This window comes from Micropterus salmoides, unplaced genomic scaffold (genome assembly GCF_014851395.1).
Source record: "Micropterus salmoides isolate LMB-PRFRI ecotype aquatic unplaced genomic scaffold, ASM1485139v1 Ms_hic_scaffold_4, whole genome shotgun sequence".
NCBI lineage: Eukaryota > Metazoa > Chordata > Actinopteri > Centrarchiformes > Centrarchidae > Micropterus > Micropterus salmoides.
The window spans coordinates 24,189,777-24,208,489 of NW_024043372.1; the positions used below are offsets into that span (position 1 = coordinate 24,189,777).

Here is an 18,713-nt window from a genome sequence, read left to right on the forward strand (position 1 = left end):
AGACAGACATTAAACCACAAAGGGGGAGAACACAGAAAAGAAACGAGGGAAAGGAAAACAAGTACGTCAATCCCAGTGCTATGTTAAAAGGCCAAGTGTGGACTGTCTGGCAGCAGCTCAGTACTGGCAGACTGCTATGTGGCAGCACAGAGTCAGGGCTACGGACATGACAGCTTGGTATTAATGACCAAGAACACAGTGTGATTTGAGGCTTTTATCCAACAAATAGCTCACTAAAAAGGTCACCATAACAGTTGCCGGCAAGCTATTACTTTCCATCGCACTACCTCATCAACACATGAGGAGTAAAAAGTAATTTTTTCGGCCGCACAGCCTTGAAATGAGTAAGAGGTTGTGAGCTCCTTGCCTGCACAGGGGCCAGAGGACAGACAAGAGTCAGCCAAGGATGGAGGAACACAAAGTTCTGTAGCTGCAGATAGAGAACAGCTGCTACTTTAGGAAGAGTACATCTGAAAACAGCCACGCATCAGATCACTCCAATGCCAAATAACTGGTAATAGTTGCCTTCTTGTTACTATTATTGCAGTGAAACATTGCAGGCCTAATGATTACAGCGGCCTTTTCCTGGGCTGGATAAGATCTCACTCTGTCACAACTTGGGGCCGGAGGATCAGTGAGGTTCACCACCAGGTGGGACACTTAACACTACACCTCAACATCTCCAGTGTTACAGCGCGGGCACGAATCAACATTTGTCTGGCTCATGCTAGGAGACTGTGAATGAAGCAAAGCAACTGGAGAGCTGAGCAAAGGAATGCCAAGGCAAAAAAAACAACTCCCCTCTGCTTCTCGTGCTCATAAATCAATGCCCTAAAAATCGATGAGGACCAACATGAAATCCATTCACCCCTATTTCCTCTTTCTTTAGTGCTGTTAATGAATTGTAAATCTCTAGCCTGCAGCACCCCTACCCAAATTCTTGCTTTTCAGTTCTGTTTATCTTCACATTGTTGACCTAAGCCTATCTGGGTTTCTGTTAGTTTTCGCTTGTTTTTTACAATAATACAGATGAGCTGAATTTATAGCTCTTGAGCTCAGCTGGTAATGCTGACACTGATAGATTTTTATTGCAGTTATCTGCAGTAGGTGTGATAGCAGTTCAGCGCTTGCTATCACGCAGGCAGTCAATAATTACCCTGATTTCTGAAGGCAAACACTATTTCACTTGGTCTCTCTGTGTATATACCATATCTGTTTGTTCTGTATATGTGTGTGCAGGGACAACAATTCTAAAAAATTACAAATCCTTTCAGAATATTTACTGAAACACTGGACCCTGGGAAAAACTTTGTTTGGCTTCAATGGGCCCTCCCACAGCGAGCAGGCCAGCCCATCTCTCGCCTGCTCTATGATAATCAGTCCAGAGTTCACCTGCCGTTTACTTGGTTTCATCCTCTCTTACTCTTGAGCTATTCGCCTCGTTTTTCCTCCTCTGCTAGAACTGTGTTTCTCAGGAGATCCATTCCTTGAAGGCAGGAGTACGGCTGATTGTGGATTGCTGAGCACAGGGGCCTGATTGAGATGTCACATGGAATAGCCACCTGCTCTGAGGTGACAGGAAATCACACAATCTACAGCATTTAGCACTTGGGTGCTCTTAACAAAATCCAGGGGGAGGGGATGAAAACCCCAGAGTGTCTTGACTTCACTGGAGGGGTCTGATGTTATTTCACTCACTTTTACCACACCTATCCAATCAGAGGAGGGGCTGATTACGAGGACTGGAATGGCTTGATTCACATACAGGTCTCTAAATGTGTTTTAAAAAACAATTTTAGGAGGCGGTGTCATGTGTAATGTGTGTAGATGTATTTATTCATGTATTTAACATCCATTATTAGCCTTTTTTTGTTGGTAAATTGTACCATCAACCATAGGAAATGATTAGAACTCTGTGTGATGTTATTTCTAAGTAAACTGCTATTCACCCACAGCATGAGTAATCATTCCCACATGTATTATCAGTAGTTTTATGGCGGCTTGAGCATATTTGACCTAACCAAAAGCAAACTGCGTTTTAACAGTAGCAGTATGACCGGATGACATCTCCATAACTGAAGACAGGATGTTGCTGTGGAACTCTACACGTTCAGTGGATCTGCTGGGGAACAGCAGTCACACTGGGTTGGGCAATGTGGAGCAGGTCCTAGTCCCGATTTTAGATGCACTGATTCTGATGCTGGGAGTTGGCGGGCACACAATGGTGATGGTGATCCTATGTAGAAGGCGGAGAAGGGGGTTGGGACGTATTGGACAGTCTCATCAAAGCTCCATGACAGGCACAGGAACAGACGTCCTGCTACTGGGTCTGAGCGCTGCAGACCTGCTTTTGCTCTCCATGCTTCCCTTCCACACTGTGTCCATAGCCATGCAGCAATGGCCATTTGGGGACGTCATGTGTCGTCTGGTGGGCTTCATGGGATCGGCCTGCTCCTCGGCCAGCGTCTTTACACTTGCCACGCTGGCTGTCTCTCGCTATTTGACAGTGGTGCAGCCTGCCAGAGCCTACTGTCTCCTCTCCACTCGCCGGGTGTCCATAGCTGCTGTGCTCCTCTGGGTCCCGGCCTGCTGCCTGGCTACTCCTCAGCTGGTTTTTCGCTTTGTGGGAACCCAGCGCCGAGCCGATGATGGCCTCGGTTGCTTTGCTTTCCTGTTCCACCACGACCAGCTGATCTATGGATTGTTCCACTTCCTGGTGGCTTTCTTGCTTCCACTGGTCACCATTGCAGTGGCGTATAGCAGAATCTACATTTTCCTGTGGGCAAGTCAGCATGACGGCAGGGCCCCCCAAGTAGAGCGCTACCAGAGCAAAGTGACCCAGACGTCGGCCATGTTAGTGCTGGCTTTTACCCTATGTTGGCTGCCGTCCTATGGCCTGACGCTGGCCTTATTGGCAGATGAAAGCTCAGGGGCCATAGGCGCCTCGCCACGTTATGGCCCTTTCAGCGTGTTTGCACGCCTAATGGCGGCCTCCTCTACCGTGATGAACCCAATCCTCTATGTGCTGATGTCCCAAAAGTTCAGAGAAGACCTACTGAGGTTGTTCAAGGGGGGAGGGCAAAGAGCCAGTGGGAGTGTGGCTATGGCTGCTGCCTGACAGTATTACTATCAACAACTATCACCTACTTAACAAAGCAACAGACAGCACTTAAAACAACAGACAATTCAACATATTTGTTTCTTAACATTAACTGGTTGTCTGGATATTGTACAAGAAGAGTGGACAATCCTGAATCATGCATTCCTTGTAAAACAGTTTGAAGTAAAGGCACTTTGGTAAAACATTAACAGCGCACCTGTGTTTTGTTGTGCTGAGATAAAGTGAATGAAGGTCTATCTGTATGGTCACAATCTCCCCTTCTGCTCCTGAGTTATGGTGTTAAATAATGGATTAAAAAAGTTGACCATGGACCTTTTGGGTAAAACATGTCCTCACTTCTATGTTGTATCCTGTTAAACATCTGTATGAAATGTCAGAATTACAAAAAACAAAAAACGTGTTTGGTAAGGTCATTTTGAGGTCACAGTGATCTTCACCTTTGAGTTAAAAGTGTCACCAATTCATTATCCATCCAACTGTAAAATATAGTTATCAATTCTTGAACCATGGACCTTGACCTTTGACAACCAAATTCTAATCAGCACATCCTTGATTTTATGCCAAATTTGAAGAAATTCTTTTCAGGCGTTCCTGAGATTTCACATTCTTGAGAAGGGGATGGACATGAGGTCACAATGAGCCTCAGCTCAAATCAGCTCATCCGTCTGTCCAAGTGGATGATTGTGCAAAATTCCAGGTGTTCCTGAGATACTGCGTTTATGATAATGGGACAGACTGACGGATGGACAACCTGAAAACATAATTAAAATCTTTCTATTTTTGTTTCTAGTTTCGCTACACATTCAGAATAAAAGCTTACTGGTTGTGTAAGACCAGAAGGAGTGTTTTTTTGGGAACTCCAGCTGTTTTCCTCTCCAAGATTTCTCACTAGGAAGTCTGATGTGACTCTTGACTTATGACAGTACACTGTAGATAAACCAGGAAATAAACTGTCTGGAGGCCAAAAGGCTGACAAACTAAAGATGTAGGAATACTTACTCTCTACCACGGTCTTGCGGTCGGATCCATCATCACTGATCTGCTGGATGTTGCCGAAGTGGATATCACTGAAGAAGATACGGTTAGCGCCCTTTCCTCCACCTCCTCTGTAATCAAAAGTGAGTGCAATGACATTCTTCATGTGCTCGGGGTCCTCGAATGGTTTAATTGGTGCATTCAGGTTGTTTTCGTCTGACAGGTGGACACTCTTCAATATGGTGCGCTCTGAGTAGAGCAGGTAGCCATCATAGTCACGGCAGCTGCTGCCGTCTTCAGCCAGCATGCCGTGGGCACAGGCACATGTACGCTGTCCGTTGCCACGGTAAAGGCAAAGCTGCTGACAACCGCCATTGTTGTCTTTGCACACGTTTGTTCCTGTACACAGACATGAAATCCATGAAATAATTATCATCTACAATTCAATTTTTTTAATTTAAAAATGGAATTGCACAAAATAAATGCACTGTAACATGATAGATGTATGTGTTATGTGACATTTATGAAGTAGTTAATTAAGTATTTATTTAATAGAAATACAAATACCTTGAACAATGCTCAGCTTTCGCATGTAAAGCAGACATTTTACAGTTTTAAAATAAACACACCGATGCTAACCTTGCTGCCTGGCCCTGTTGAAAACCTTGATGTCTTTGAGCTGCACCCCAATACCCGTCCTCAGCGACACAGAGTCTGTGGCATTGTCCTTGCTGCCTCTCTTTATGGAGCCATTAGCATGCGTCCTGGTTCAAAGCAGACAAAAAAATTAAATAGTGTTTGAAGCTTGCAGATGAGAAAAATATTACAACTGTGGGCAAATATCCCTCACAAATCATCCCAAAGTGAGAACAAGTAAAACTGATGGGGGTATATCTGACCTGTCACTCCAGTAGATGTAGCTCTCAAACACAGACACAGAGAACATGTCCATGTTGTTGCTGGCCAGCACCACTTCCCTGTTCTCTCCAGTCTCCAGGTTGATGCGCTCAATCTTGTCCGTCCTGGCATCACACCAGTACAGCAGACTCTCCTACACATGCCCAGACAGTAATGGTTGAGATAATGCTGTGATGTCCACTGTCTACCCTGTAGCATTATGATATAAATGCCAGAATGGTTGGTTATACTGCACCTCATAGTCAACAGAGATGCCGTTGGGCCAGCTGATACTGGCATTGACCAGGATAGCCCTCTGAGAGCCATCCAGGCGAGACCGTTCAATACGGGGGTACTGGCCCCACTCTGTCCAGAACAGGTAGCTACACACACACACACAAACACAGCAAAGCACAGACATAACCTCCTCAGTAATCTATAAAGAGATAAATTACAGAAACTAAAGACAGCTGCAGTATTAATTGGAGATAGGCCCAGTATTGTTGTTTCCTCTCACCCTTTCGCAGGGTGGACAGTGATAGCACGAGGCTTGTCCAGGCCCTGGGAGATCACCACATAGCGGAAGGAGCCATTCAGTCTAGCCACCTCAATCACATCAAAGCCTTGGTCCGTCCAGTAGATGTTTCCTGTGTAGGACGGAGTGGGAAACTGTGAGGTTCTGGCAGATCTGAGCATGTGCATGTGCTGCATGTATAGTGATGCAGATATGTGCCCTGCCTTTTTTGGTACTTAAAGTTACATTAATTGACCTAAGAAATTAATTATTCAGGTCTCTTTGTTGTTGTTTCTCTTCTTTTCTAGGTGTATCTCCTTCCTGTTTTCTCAGTTAATACAATCCGTTCCCCTACTGTGGAGAGACTTCCTTCCTGTGTGGTTATAGACAGTGACAGTCTGTGCAAGGATTATAGATATTCTGCAAAAGTAAAACACAGTTTATAAACTACACTTTTTTTATGTCTGAAGTGTGTCTTACCTGCTATCCAGTCGACAGCAATGCCCTCCACCCTGCCGATGCCATTAGTGACCACGTCCTCTCTCCAGGTCTGGTCTCTCTTGGCCCTGCTAATGGTGCTCAGGCCCATGTCCACCCAGTAGATAGTGTCATTGTCTGTGAAAATGAATGAAACATAGTTAGACTGAATAGAAATTTCCCATCCGCCTTATACAGTTTAAACTCAATTGGTTTCTCCTCTCATAAGTAGTCAGATCTAGTATTAACAGGGCCGTGTAGAATCTCTAGTATAGAGTGTGACAAAGGGCGTCCGGGCAGGGCCGAGTAGAGCTGAACGTTTTTTTTCTTTGCGGTTTTGACTGTTTAACAGAGCCAAGAAGAATTAAGTTTTCTCAGCTGTTTGGACTGCTTTTACCAAGAAAGTAGTGCAATCTTACTCACAGTGACAATCATGAATAAGGGGAAATATCGTACGAGTTTTTACTGCAAAAAATATAAGGTGAAAAGGCTGACTATTCGTAACCCATTAGAATTATGGGTGAACAAATAGGTTTATTGGGTAAATTAAATTGTTTTTATTTTCTATTTGACTTTTTTAGAAAATTGTATTATGTGTTTTTTAATATTTCCCTATGTTGCTTTTATGTTTTATGTAAAGCACTTTGAATTGCCTTGTTGCTGAAATGTGCTATACAAATAAACTTGCCTTGCCTTACAGTAACACATACTAAAAGCAGGAGAAAAGCTGTTATTTCAGCTACATCAAAGAGACAAAATACCTTCATGCTGGGCTAACTCTTCCTTATCTGCCATTTTAATTAAAAAAAACATGTTATAAAACTTCTCACCAGCATGGAAATCTATGCCCACAGCCAGGGATGTGCCTGACACTGGTACCAGGGCATCAGACTTGTCTGCTGGATCCAAAGGAATACCACGTATGCCTTCATGCACAGAGTACAGCAGGAAAGAGCCAACACCTGCAGCAAAAAAAGTGTATGTTGCGTCACACATTTATCATTTTCATCAGTTCCTGAATTTAAATTTGGCTGAATAAAGAATGTATTATGTGTATAAATGTGTCTTACCCTCACAAGACTGCTGCCCTGTGCGCAGGCTGTATCCTGCAGTGCACATGCAGGCTCTGGTGGTTGGGGAGGTGGGGAGACACAGCTGGGAACAGTCTCCATTGTTATTGCTGCAGAGATTGGTGCCTGGGAACACGAAAGCACGAGCACAAATACACAAAACAAATCAAAGAGGAGTTACAGAGACATAAACAGATGTGCTTTGGCATAGATAAACAGGCTACATGGAGCAAGCAAAAACAGACCTTCAATGAGACATGGACATATTTTCTTTCTCTACTTATATTTATGTATTTTCTTGCTAAGTCATTTAACCTAAACATGTTGCTCAGAAAAAGTTGGCGAGTGGCAGCCAGCCCTGCACCTTTCTGCACAGTTTCATTGTAGATTTTCATGTGCATCATCGGGGACGTGCTGTTCCTCAGGACTCTCCAGCTGCCACCGTCCTTCTTGTCACAGGTTCCTATCTGGTCAGTTCCTTGGTCCGCCCACCACAACTTTTCGCCTAAAAGGATACAACACACAGCAGGCTGCTCAACACACTCCATTAAAACCAAACCTGGCACTGGATTGAACTCTCGCTACATACATCACTGGCTAAAAATACCATTTTCTGGAGACCTACCCATGATGGCCAGAGCAGTGGCCTTAGTCAGCTTGCCCTTTACGCCCTCAAGCACTTCCAGTCCAGAGCCGTCCAATTTACAGCGGTTGATGGTGCTGTTTCCTGAGCTGATCCAGTACAGCTGCTCAGTGTCGAAGTCAATGGAGAGACCTGGAAAACATGTGAGAGATGATGTGCAATGGCCTGCCCTGTCACTTGGGTGCGCTGTCTCTCACGCAAAAAGGTATACTGTATGTCACTCACCGACGGGGCCTTTTTGGTTGGTGAACAGGACACTGCGGTTGCCGCCGTCTGTGTTTGCCATGTTGATGGTGTCTCCATCTGTCCAGTAGAGTTTCCTGAAGGAGGAGGGAGAACTTTGAATTTTTTTTTTTCAAACTTAGTCAATATGTCTAATAAACACTCACAACACAAACCTCATTGCTCAGTGTATGGCAAAATTGGAGGGGCTTTCTTATTGACAATACAGTGTAATAAACTTGTGATTTGAGGGAATCAATTAGCAGTGCTGAACTTCCAGTCACACTGAAGCCAATCCACCTCACCTCACACTCTCCTCTCAAATATATCTTACTACAACAGCACATATTCCAATAACATCTCAGGCATCCTGTATGTACACACTTATCTTGGCAGGACTGGATTTGGGTACTATGCACCTTTCAAATGGAGTGCAGACATCTCTTGAGCTACATTCCTTCATTCCCCTTGGAGATTTGAAAGCTTTATCATGTGATTTTTTAATTACTACTTGAAACTTATAATTGCTTTAGTTGGTTTATTGTTGGATGTCTGCCTTTAGATTGGATTTCCGGTGGCCATGGTTGGCATGCTGGTTTTGTGGTTGTATGTTAGATGATACTAAATGTTTTCTCTCTTGAAAAAGTGATCTCATAGAGACTGCCTGGTTAAATAAATGAGCGAAAATAGTAATGCTGTAGAATTGGTGGAGCATCTGGCCTGTAAATCATACCAAACCGTATGTGACTTTAATGGGAAAAAGTGCAGTGTGTTGTTTTACATTTTAAGCCCCTTAAGAAACTGGGTGAAGGAGACAAACTCTCACCAGCAAATTGGACAGTAGAGACCCACTGAAAATCTTTTTCAGAGCAGCCAAAAAATTACCCCTCATTCGTTATGACATCACTGACACCCTCGCTCATTGTGTTTAGACTGTGTATAGTCTATATAGTGTATTTTTAAAGGGTATCTATCCTCTGCCCCCACAGCCCACTTCCTGTTAAATCCTACCACATCCACCACGCCCTTAATGTGTTTGTTAACATACCTTTAAATAAAGTTTCTGAAGCATTTAAACGCCCACATTCTTGGGTTTTTGTGTTTTCGCACACACACACACACTTGAGTTTGACTTTGTCCCTCCCCGACTCCCTTTGCTCCCACCCACTCCTGGACATATTCTGGGCAGTGTTTGTGTGCCAGAAAGAGGAGACAGACCCAGCATATGCATCCAGCATCTGCTTCTCATTTCCCCCCATGCCAACAATGCTCGGATCGGAAACATTCCTCCGCTTAAATAGGCTAAGTCTTTGAAAGAGTGGAAGGAGTACACGAAAAAAATAACACAAGGAGGCAGACATTTCTTAAGAAAATATCCTTTCTTCATCCACCTCATATATTCAAAAGGACACATATTCCTGCAGCACAAAACTAAATATATAAATACAGATGGTCTCTGCTTTGCTGGTAAGAGGAGAGGCTGAGGCCAGGTTCTGTTTGGGGGACTGATGGAGGATGAGGTTTAAAATTGGAGGGGACCTGATGTAAGATAAACACTGGAACTGAAATAGTGACAAAAAGCGACAGAGAAACTGGCTTTTAATAATTCATAGATAGTCTATCAGAGCGCAGAAGCCATGATTCAAAATAAAAATAAAAATGGAGCAAGATGGAGAAAGGGAGCGCCAGAAGAAGAGACGACATGAGGGGAGAAAAATTGGAACCACTTCCTGAGCAAAGAAACAGTCAGAGGTCAGTGACCATCTATACCAAACTACTCCGCCTGTCATCGCTGACTGCAAACAGAGGGGGGCCTGAGAGCCAGACATTGCCTGAGTGTGTTTGATTGTGTGTGTGTGCACTTCTGTTGTATGTGGTGTAGGTTAAAGGTGAAATCAGGAGGGTGTTTGAGAGCAATTTCTGAAAGCTTAATTTTGGTGAGTGTGACAGCTTTAGTGTGTGTGTGTGTGTGTGTGGGTGACTAACCCCAGTATTGGATGCAGCACCAGACAGTGTGGTTTGTCGAGCCCCTGGATGACAGCATTTTTGAAAGAGCCGTCCAGTCTGGCAACATTAATCTGTTTCTTATTGGCATCATAACTTGTCCAGAACAGGTTTCTGGACACCCAGTCCACTGCCAGGCCATGAGCGTTGGGCAGATCTGAGGAAAGATAAACACACAGAGCCATCAATCAACATTGTACAGTTGCATCGTAGAAAAACAAAAAAATCAGACGTGCCTTTTACATCATTGTCTAATTTAGAAATCAGAGACAAAAGGGGAAGAACTGCCGTTAAGCCCCTCCTCTATTATCTAGCTACGCCTGTCAAGATAAGTGTCTGCTCCGATAACTGTGGAAGATTTACCACTCAAAATTCACAATTACTTTTTGAAACCGTGGGTCTTTGATTCCACACAGCAGTAGTCAAGGTGGGTTTCTTGTTTCTAGCCCACAGCCATTGATTTTGTCAGCTTAGCAGATTTTATCACCAGTAGCTAGCTAACTGGCAACTAACTGTGAGTTGGTTGATGTGTTCAGAGGACTTTTTTAACGTTTCCAGAAAGGGTCTTAAAAATGCACTTGATGGTTGCACACAGCATGATATCATGCTAAAAGATGGAGGCTAAAGCTATATATCCCAGGCAAAAAAATACTGCCCTCTTACTAGGGCTTCATGAGGACCACTTTGGCAAGTGCCTAAGCTACAAGAACACAACAAAAATATGGAAAAGTTTGTACCACGATGCAGTATATTTAGGATTCCTTTTTTCAGTCTTTTCCAAGCAAATCAGATCATTTATCATGGCTTCGTTTGAATTTCAAAAAACTGAAAAATGTAATAAACATCTTAAAAAAAGTAATGGGGGTGAAAGCATGAGTGAAAATCTAATATGAAAATGAGCTGAAATCAGTTGCTTTTTTTCTTGATTTTTCCTTCACCTATATCGAGAGCATATTCTGTAGTGATATTGTTTACTGCAAACAGCAATCAACAGTGTTTCCTTTGAGCAGCAAACCTAACTTTTAAAAGCATATGGACATCATATTAAAGTGAAAGCTGCTTCAAATAAATCTGTAACCACTGAAAACAATGGGCCTTAAGTATGGTGTGTATTCTATTTTGTTGCCTTCTCCGTACCAGCAGAGACCACAGTCTCAACTCCCGTGCCATTGATGAAAGCTCTCTTGATGGTCTGTGTGCGGACGTCTGACCAGTAGATACGGTGCTCCAGAGCGTCATAGTCCACCACAGTCACATTGTCAATGTCGGGCACAGTGAAGGAGATGATGTAGTTGTAGTAGGGGTTATCGATGTCCACTCCTCTGATCTCGATCTGGCGAGCATACAGCAGGAACTGGCGAGACTCTGCAGGGTAGGGAACATGTCAACATGCATCCTTCAGTAGTTCCCCAAAGCGTCAGCGTTTAATGGAAGTAATCAGGAGTTAAATGCAGCTTCAAGTCAAAAGTCAAGTGCACACTAATGCCAGAGTTGTCAGGATAGGCTGTTGCAGCATGGATGGGTGCATCTGGGCATTATTGCTGCCACTTGAACAAACAGTTAATCCAATTGCATCTTTGACTCTTAATGATTGTGTCTGGCTTGGCTAACTCAACAGCTCACTGTGACAGCAAGAGTGAATTCAATCAGCGCAGATACATTACAACAGCACCGGTCTCAACAGTGCTATCATCATTTAACTGTGTGCAGCCTAAATGACAGACAGGAGGAGAGGGGAAAAAACAGAGGGAGCGGGAGAGTAATGACAGTGTCAGGCGGTATCGGCCAGGCCAGACTAGGTGGTGGACGCGGAGGGTTGTGGCTGATGCCTGCATCAGACAGAATGGGGCTCTCCATTCCATTACCCCCGAAGATAATAGAAAGTGCTTCCCTGAATACTAAACACACACATTGAATAAACAGGTCCGCTCTCACTTTTCACGGACAGACACTCCAAAGCTGTCGCAGAAATAGCACCTCAAAGTGAAAAAAGTCCAGATTGTTTAATCCTCTCTCTTGTTCCCTCTCTCGGCTCTCTCACGCACACACAAATACACAGATGGAAATAAACGATGCTGCAAGGACAGGGATTACACAGTGGCATTCAACAACAATTTTGCCAAGACAAGCAGAGGGGAAAATTGTCTGCTAGCTCAAAGGGGAATCAAAAGTATGTTCTCCACAATAACTGCATTTATGTACGTGTGTTCGTGCTTACCGTAGCAAGTGCGTTTGTCAGGGCCCAGCTTCATGAGGTGAGGACAGGCACACGAGAACGTCTGATTGTAGTTGATAAGACATAGATGAGAGCAGGGCTCCTTGCCATCTTTAGCTGCACATGGGTTAGGAGCTACAGGGAAGTGAGTATGGGAAAAATAACTCAGAATGAATAACTAAATATTTCATACATCAGCATGTATATTTCTACATTCACAAGAGTTGTCGCTCTCAAAATGAATACGCTATTTGTAACGGAACAGGTTGCTTCTGTAGCTATATTGTCATGCTTTTCTGAACTCAAATTAAAAAACTGCAGTTTGAAAGTATGTGTATGTTCCTGTGTGTGTTTCTTACCCTGTGGCTGTCTGGATGGATGGTAGACCTGAAGGTCAAAGGGTTGTGTGTTTGTTCTCTGCACAACAGTGACATTGCTTCCTGTCCACTTGTTTGCCTTGGCCAGCGTGTTGGTCCTCCAGTCCGTCCAGTAAACCTCTCCGCCATACATAGTGACGGCGAAGGGATGTGACAGATACTCGTGTCCCCTCAGAACCTCTATCAGTCCGGAACCATCATACTTGGCTGAATAAATGGCATCAGACCTGTGTATGGTGCACATGTTTCAATAAATGTCTGGGTACGACTGAAAAATACTGTATGCGCAGCAAGTAAAGGTGTTTGTGTGAGTGTGCTCATATCTGAGCCTGTTTTTTGACCTGGCATCAATCCAGAGGATGCGGCGCTCTAGATAATCCACAGTGAGTCCATTTGGCCAGCCCCCATTGCCAGTTTCCTTATGGATGGTCTTCCGGCCTTCTCCACTCATGGATGCAGCCTCAATCCTGGGCATGCTGGCATCCCAGTCTGTCCAGAAGAGGATCCTGCAACAACATGCAACAGCATGGGCATTCTTAAAACATTATGGTACAATAGTATTAATAAACCAAATCATTTACCTTTTAAATACCATTGTAAATTGTTGTAAATGTGTTTTGTTTGATTAGCAGGAGGTAAAGTAAGCAGTGTTGACGTTACCCATCCCTGGGATCCAGGGCAATAGCTCGAGGATGCTCCACCTCCCCAGCCAGCAGCGTGGTCCTCATGGTGCCGTCCAACTTGGCCACCTCTATCTGATCCAGGTTGCTTTCCACCCAGTAAATGTTCCCTGCTATCCAATCCACTGCCAAGCCCTCAGGGGTAGCCAGCCCATACTGGATTACCACATCAAAGCTGGTTAAAGCTACAAGGGCAGATAAAAAGAACATTAAAAATGGTCAACTTCTTGTTTTGCTTTGTGTTTCTTACCTGACCTAAAGATATGCCATCTTACTTTTTCCATTTTCTAATGAGGATAAAATTTCAAATTCATTGTGTTTTTATCCAATTTAACTGAATGTTATTGCCTTGGTTTGTTTATTAAAATCTATCTGACTATCTAACATAGTGGAAAAGCTGGAGGTTGGGTAAAATGTTTTTGTATCACCCATCTTTGTTCAATTTCTGCTAGAGGAATTTGATGTAATCATAGTTCATCTTACTCAATAAAATAAACATTCCACCGGGAAGCTTAAGTTAAAATCCCTCAGTATTTCAATATGTATCGATAAAGGCTTCGAGGCTGGGACTTGCTGATGGCAACATTTCAGACTGTACTGTAGCGAAGCACTGATCCGCTTTGCTTCAGTAGTTACAAATTATGTTAATCCAAGGAAGGTTAAAATCAAGGGCAAATGGACGTGTTTGAAGAGCCTTCGTTGAAGATTCAAGTATCTTCAACCACTGCCCAGTTGTCCTTGTTTTTAACCATCCTTGGATAACTATGATCTGGATGACTGAGAATCTTCACAGACAAATTATGTTAATGTGATCAAGCCATTTGGATTCAGAGCTAAAATTGTATCACCAACAGTAATTCCTTTAATTAAATGTTTAGATGCCATGTTAGGGAGATGTCAGTACAATCATTGAAAACATAAATAGAGACAGAAGTGGCTCAGCAGGGGATGTGATACTGCAATTACAGAGTGGGCCCTAAAAAACTAAATATGTGGTGTTTCACAGGGCTAAAGAGACGCATTTTCCAGCTTCTTTCTATCCCTTTCATTTTCCTATTGGGTCCCTAATCAGAGGGGACACGTCTAATTATTTGAGATGAGTCATTATCCTGTCTGGAGCATTGAAAACACATACTTACTGTATGTAGCCTATTGCCTGTGCCTAGTAAACGTGGCACACAACAACCACATGTACAAACAAATACATACATGTAAATGCAGCACGACTTGTGCATGAATTGCTCGTTATTACTGCTGCAGTGACCATAGGGCCTTGTTTGCCACGTACACTGGTCATGATTGACTGGTCTGGCCTTTATGAAACCACATCAATTTTCTGCTCACAAGAACACACATTAACAGCACCAACAGTGTAGCTTCACATGCTGCAATTCCACATGTTTTACTGCTGTCACACACATTTTAAACTAAATTGTCATCACAGAAATTTCAACTAGTTCTAACGGTTTACCTCAACAGAACTACAATATATTTCCCCAGTGTGCAAAATTTTATGACTCATAAAAGTCTCTCTAAGCCAATAAAACCCAATACAGCAACTTGCTCATGACATTTTATCCGGTTGCCTTATTTATAAATGGTAATGTAATGGAAATCCACTGATGTGCGCGGATGTAAATGTAATCTCCATCCACAGAGGAAGACCATGTGGTGTGGCTGAAAGCTCCAGAAGAAATCCAGTAAGTCCAGGACCATTATTTTATGTGAAAATGTAAATCACCTGTATGTACTGTAGGTTTAATCATACATGAGACAAACATAGCAAATTATCCAAAAAATGCTTTTTAAGCATATTGATTATGTAAAAAAAAAGGCTCACCTCCATTCTCAGACAGTTTCCCACGATAGATCTTGTCCTCCACCACATCAGTCCAATAGAGGGCACTCTGGCTGAGATGGAAGTCCAGGGCAATGGTGTTCCTTAGGCCTGGTACTAACACACTGAACTCTCCTTTATTCAGATCAATGCGGCGGATCTCATGGCGGTTTGAGAAAATGATAAAGGGTTTGAAAAGATCTGTGGAAATGAACAGGAAAGATTGTTGGCCATCTTTAAAATAAGAACCAACCAGGTGGAAAAAGTTTAAAACCCTGCTTGGTCGCCATTGATTGTTAACACTGCAGAGCAGCTCTGCTCCACAGCGTGGAAAACATTCCACTGTTCCACTGCAGTGTATGACTTGTCCACTGAAAGAGGGGCTGTGTTGAAAGTGGCTGTAATCCTGGGTAATTAAAACACAGTGTAAATAAGACAGGAGTTATCTGTACCTAACAGGCAGCAGGATGAATGACTAGCCACCAGCACGGCTAGTGCTCTAAGACCTGGCAGTGAAGAACACAATCATAAACTCATGTTCCTCATTGGCTAGTTGCTGCAGGAAGAGAACTACAGTATATTTGTATATGTGGATTCAAAACTGATTCAATGTGATGGAGCAGCATCATCTTGCTCTCTAGCTGACTTTGACAAAAAGCATATCTGCTCTTCACTTTATTATTTAATATTTCAGATTCTTTCTTTTCATTAAATAATTATGACAGCAGGAAACCAATGCCCAGGTCTTTATGTTTCCTCAGTGAACCCTTTTCCTCTGTCGTATACTTGTGTGAATGGCATTTAAGCTCTTCCTCCTCTCTGTCTCCAGTGCTCTGTCTATTGTCCAACAGAGTATCACATTTTGGCGCAGTGCGTCTTCTCCAACCACGCAGTTTCCTGCATGGACAGCCTCTCCTTTGCTTGATCCCAAAACCACACCACACTACTTGCTTCTGAAGTTCTTGGACCCAGTCACTTCTCTAGCTTCCTCCCTTACTGTACAGATAGCATTGATCGAATGCTTTAAATTTGTCACCATTGTCTTTTGACTTTCACTAACCCTCCACCCCCACAGTCTTCCCCTACTGTTATGGCCCCTCACCCGTGCTCTTGCAGTTCTCCATGTCAGGCTCCAGTTCCCAGCCCTCGTAACAGGAACATTTCACACTGAACTTGTCTTGTTCGCAGCGCTGACTGCACTTAAGGTGTTTGGCACAGAAGCTCTGGATTTGACAGGTCTTGTTGTCGGGCCCTAACTCCATGCCCAGTGGACAGGAACAGATCACACCCTCGCCAGGGGCCACTGTGCAGTTATGGCTGCAGTCGCCATTGTCCAGTGAACACAGGTCTGTAAAACAGAGAAGATTGGAGGAGGACTGACACAAGGGATAGCTACACAAAACTTTTATTAAACTATTGAAGCCATGATTTAAGATGAAGAGTTTTGCTTGCTGTTATGACGTTCCCTGCACTGAAACACAGCCTGGGTGCTGTTGTTTCTTACCACAGAGTTTCTCATCAGAGCCATCTGGGCAGTCATCAGTGCCATCACAAAGTTTCTCTGCAGGCAGGCAGATGGTGGAGTCGTTGGCACACACATGGTGAGAGAGCTTACACACCAGCGCCTCACAGTTGTCCTCATCTGAGTTGTCCTCACAGTCACTGTCTCCGTCGCACACCCAGGCTTTGCTGATACAGCGTGCTATGGACAAAAGGCGGGGCTACTTTAGAAAGAATTACATTATGCACTTAACATACTTCTTAATTTAGAGTACGGCCACCTCACCAGAGTCCCTGCAGCCAAACTTGACAGCTGGATCGCACATGTGTGTGACGCCCTCACAATTCTTCTCATCGCTCAGGTCCATGCAGTCGGTGTCCCCGTCACAGCGCCAACGCAAGGGGATGCACAGGCCGTCCATTCGACACTGAAACTCATCTGTATGGCAACCCCCGGGGGGACGCGTGGCTGTGGAGAGAAAGACATCATGAGACTCTAAAATCACACCATCTTCAATCCTTGTATGGCATTAATCAAATCAGGACACACAGCCTTGAGCAGAGACAATATGCAACATCAAGAGAGTGTGAAAACAACAACTAATGAGCTGTCTGTTGGAAATCTGGATGGCAACAAATCCTAGCAACAGGAGAGAGTGAACAGATTCAAGAATTCATTTGTAGAGGGTCATTGTTTTAGTCATAAACACCAGCTGCCAATGAATCATTTTTATCAGTTTTTGTGGTTGCTCTTAACCAAAGCGTAATAACTATTAGATAATTATAACTGTGTTTATTTGTATCACGTGCTGCTGTTATTTAAAAGAATACATGCTTTTATATCACTCACTAAACAACTAGTGAGAGCTATTCTGGTGGCACCCATTAGACTGGTGCCAGTGTGACTAATAGGGACCAGCGACCTATTACATCTACTGACTAAACTGTAAATGCAGTACTTGCGAAGATGCAACCATCCGCCCATGATAATAACAACCACCTGTCACGGCTGGGTTGCATAAATACTTTATATTGACTAGTTACTAAAAGTTCTTCTTGGTGACTAGGGGCCATGTTTTCTTGAACCGAGTACTTAGTGCATCATCTGCAGATGCTTTAGGCATTTTCACATCCAGGTGTGCATAGCGAACCCAATGGCACATTTGGAAACAGGCTGGGATGAGGAGGAATACATTATCATGCATTATTAGTAGATGTGCTCAAGGATGGTACAAACTGCAGACAGTGCCATCAGCTGCAGCAACTTTTTTTTAAATTATTATTTTACATTGCATCAATGTTCTTCATGTCCTTGCTTTTTTTTTCTAATTTTATTCAGGTTCAGATTCTGCACATCAAGGTCGACTGTAACCTCGCCACAAATAACTGCAACTGAGAAGAGCTATCGGACTGATGCACAGTTAAACCATACCTGGGAGTGTGTTTATAGATTTAAGTTACTTCAGTTGTTTTAATTACAGGGTAAAGCATCCTCCTACAGGTCTGTTATATGAACAAGGATGGGAAGCCAAGACAAAACCAGCCTATCTAGCACTTTATGGGCAAGTGTGGGCTGAAGGCATGACTGCAGAAAGATGCTGCAGAAAGATGCTTTTGTAGATAATACATGTCTCTTGAATACTGATTTAACTTTTGATATGAAGTTCCTTGGCAAATTGGAAAGCGTAGTTGCATAGTGGTCTAATTTTTAAGGATTTCTTATAAATTTTTATTTCTTACATATAAATATCAGCTGCAGTGAAGAGTTTCCTAACTGTCAGTAGGTGTAGGAAACGCCAACTGATCGGCTTAAGAAGACTGACCCTGATTGGTGCAATTTGCGTGGGTCTCGTCGCTGTAGTCCCCACAGTCATTATCTCCATCACAGGTCCAGTAATCTGGGATGCAGCGGCCGCTGTTACACTTGAACTGAGCACTGGAGCAGGAATGACTACAGCCTGCCTCATCACTGTTATCCCCGCAGTCATTATCTGAAAAAACAAACACAGTCAAACAACACCCACTCTCTCACATTATGAGGCGCCCACTGCCCCAAAGGGAAAAAATATATATAAATATGCAGAAAGCAATTTTCTTTTTTTTCACAATTAGCACAGTGACAGTGAAAACCATGGAATACAAATGAAATAGAGATGAGAAAGTAAATAATGACAGAAACTG

The 18,713-nt window shown here is 43.4% G+C and overlaps 2 protein-coding genes across 6 annotated transcripts in view; one reads left to right on the plus strand and one right to left on the minus strand.

The window, feature by feature from the left end:
• LOC119886310 (low-density lipoprotein receptor-related protein 1-like) overlaps positions 1 to 18,713 on the minus strand; it is a 99,255-nt gene that overhangs the window by 19,333 nt on the left and 61,209 nt on the right. For both annotated transcript variants that reach the window (XM_038696957.1, XM_038696956.1), the window contains exons 20-41: positions 18,356 to 18,523; positions 16,819 to 17,001; positions 16,537 to 16,734; positions 16,135 to 16,380; positions 15,036 to 15,233; positions 13,176 to 13,380; positions 12,857 to 13,021; positions 12,498 to 12,742; positions 12,142 to 12,273; positions 11,061 to 11,288; positions 9,906 to 10,080; positions 7,923 to 8,017; positions 7,680 to 7,829; positions 7,419 to 7,559; positions 7,055 to 7,180; positions 6,815 to 6,946; positions 5,988 to 6,122; positions 5,511 to 5,640; positions 5,250 to 5,376; positions 4,996 to 5,147; positions 4,736 to 4,860; positions 4,121 to 4,495 (exon numbers count right to left, since the gene is read on the minus strand). In XM_038696957.1, coding sequence (XP_038552885.1) covers positions 4,121 to 4,495; positions 4,736 to 4,860; positions 4,996 to 5,147; positions 5,250 to 5,376; positions 5,511 to 5,640; positions 5,988 to 6,122; positions 6,815 to 6,946; positions 7,055 to 7,180; positions 7,419 to 7,559; positions 7,680 to 7,829; positions 7,923 to 8,017; positions 9,906 to 10,080; positions 11,061 to 11,288; positions 12,142 to 12,273; positions 12,498 to 12,742; positions 12,857 to 13,021; positions 13,176 to 13,380; positions 15,036 to 15,233; positions 16,135 to 16,380; positions 16,537 to 16,734; positions 16,819 to 17,001; positions 18,356 to 18,523 — 3,831 coding nt within the window. The remainder of the gene's footprint in view (positions 1 to 4,120; positions 4,496 to 4,735; positions 4,861 to 4,995; positions 5,148 to 5,249; positions 5,377 to 5,510; positions 5,641 to 5,987; positions 6,123 to 6,814; positions 6,947 to 7,054; positions 7,181 to 7,418; positions 7,560 to 7,679; positions 7,830 to 7,922; positions 8,018 to 9,905; positions 10,081 to 11,060; positions 11,289 to 12,141; positions 12,274 to 12,497; positions 12,743 to 12,856; positions 13,022 to 13,175; positions 13,381 to 15,035; positions 15,234 to 16,134; positions 16,381 to 16,536; positions 16,735 to 16,818; positions 17,002 to 18,355; positions 18,524 to 18,713) is intronic.
• Positions 1,363 to 3,954, plus strand: LOC119886312 (delta-type opioid receptor-like). 4 transcript variants are annotated; one of them, XM_038696958.1, is made up of 2 exons: positions 1,363 to 1,767; positions 2,046 to 3,954. In XM_038696958.1, exon 2 carries the CDS (start codon positions 2,087 to 2,089, stop codon positions 3,116 to 3,118), a length of 1,032 nt encoding a protein of 343 aa, XP_038552886.1. In that variant the 5' UTR covers positions 1,363 to 1,767; positions 2,046 to 2,086; the 3' UTR covers positions 3,119 to 3,954. The 4 variants fall into 4 exon arrangements, with proteins under 4 accessions (XP_038552886.1, XP_038552887.1, XP_038552888.1 ...); XM_038696959.1 differs by having other exon boundaries at positions 2,049 to 3,954; XM_038696960.1 differs by having other exon boundaries at positions 1,363 to 1,572.

What these genes read in the sequence shown, in the direction of transcription:
- LOC119886312 (XM_038696958.1), top strand. Translation starts at nt 2,087, where the DNA reads ATGTTGCTGTGGAACTCTACACGTTCAGTGGATCTGCTGGGGAACAGC.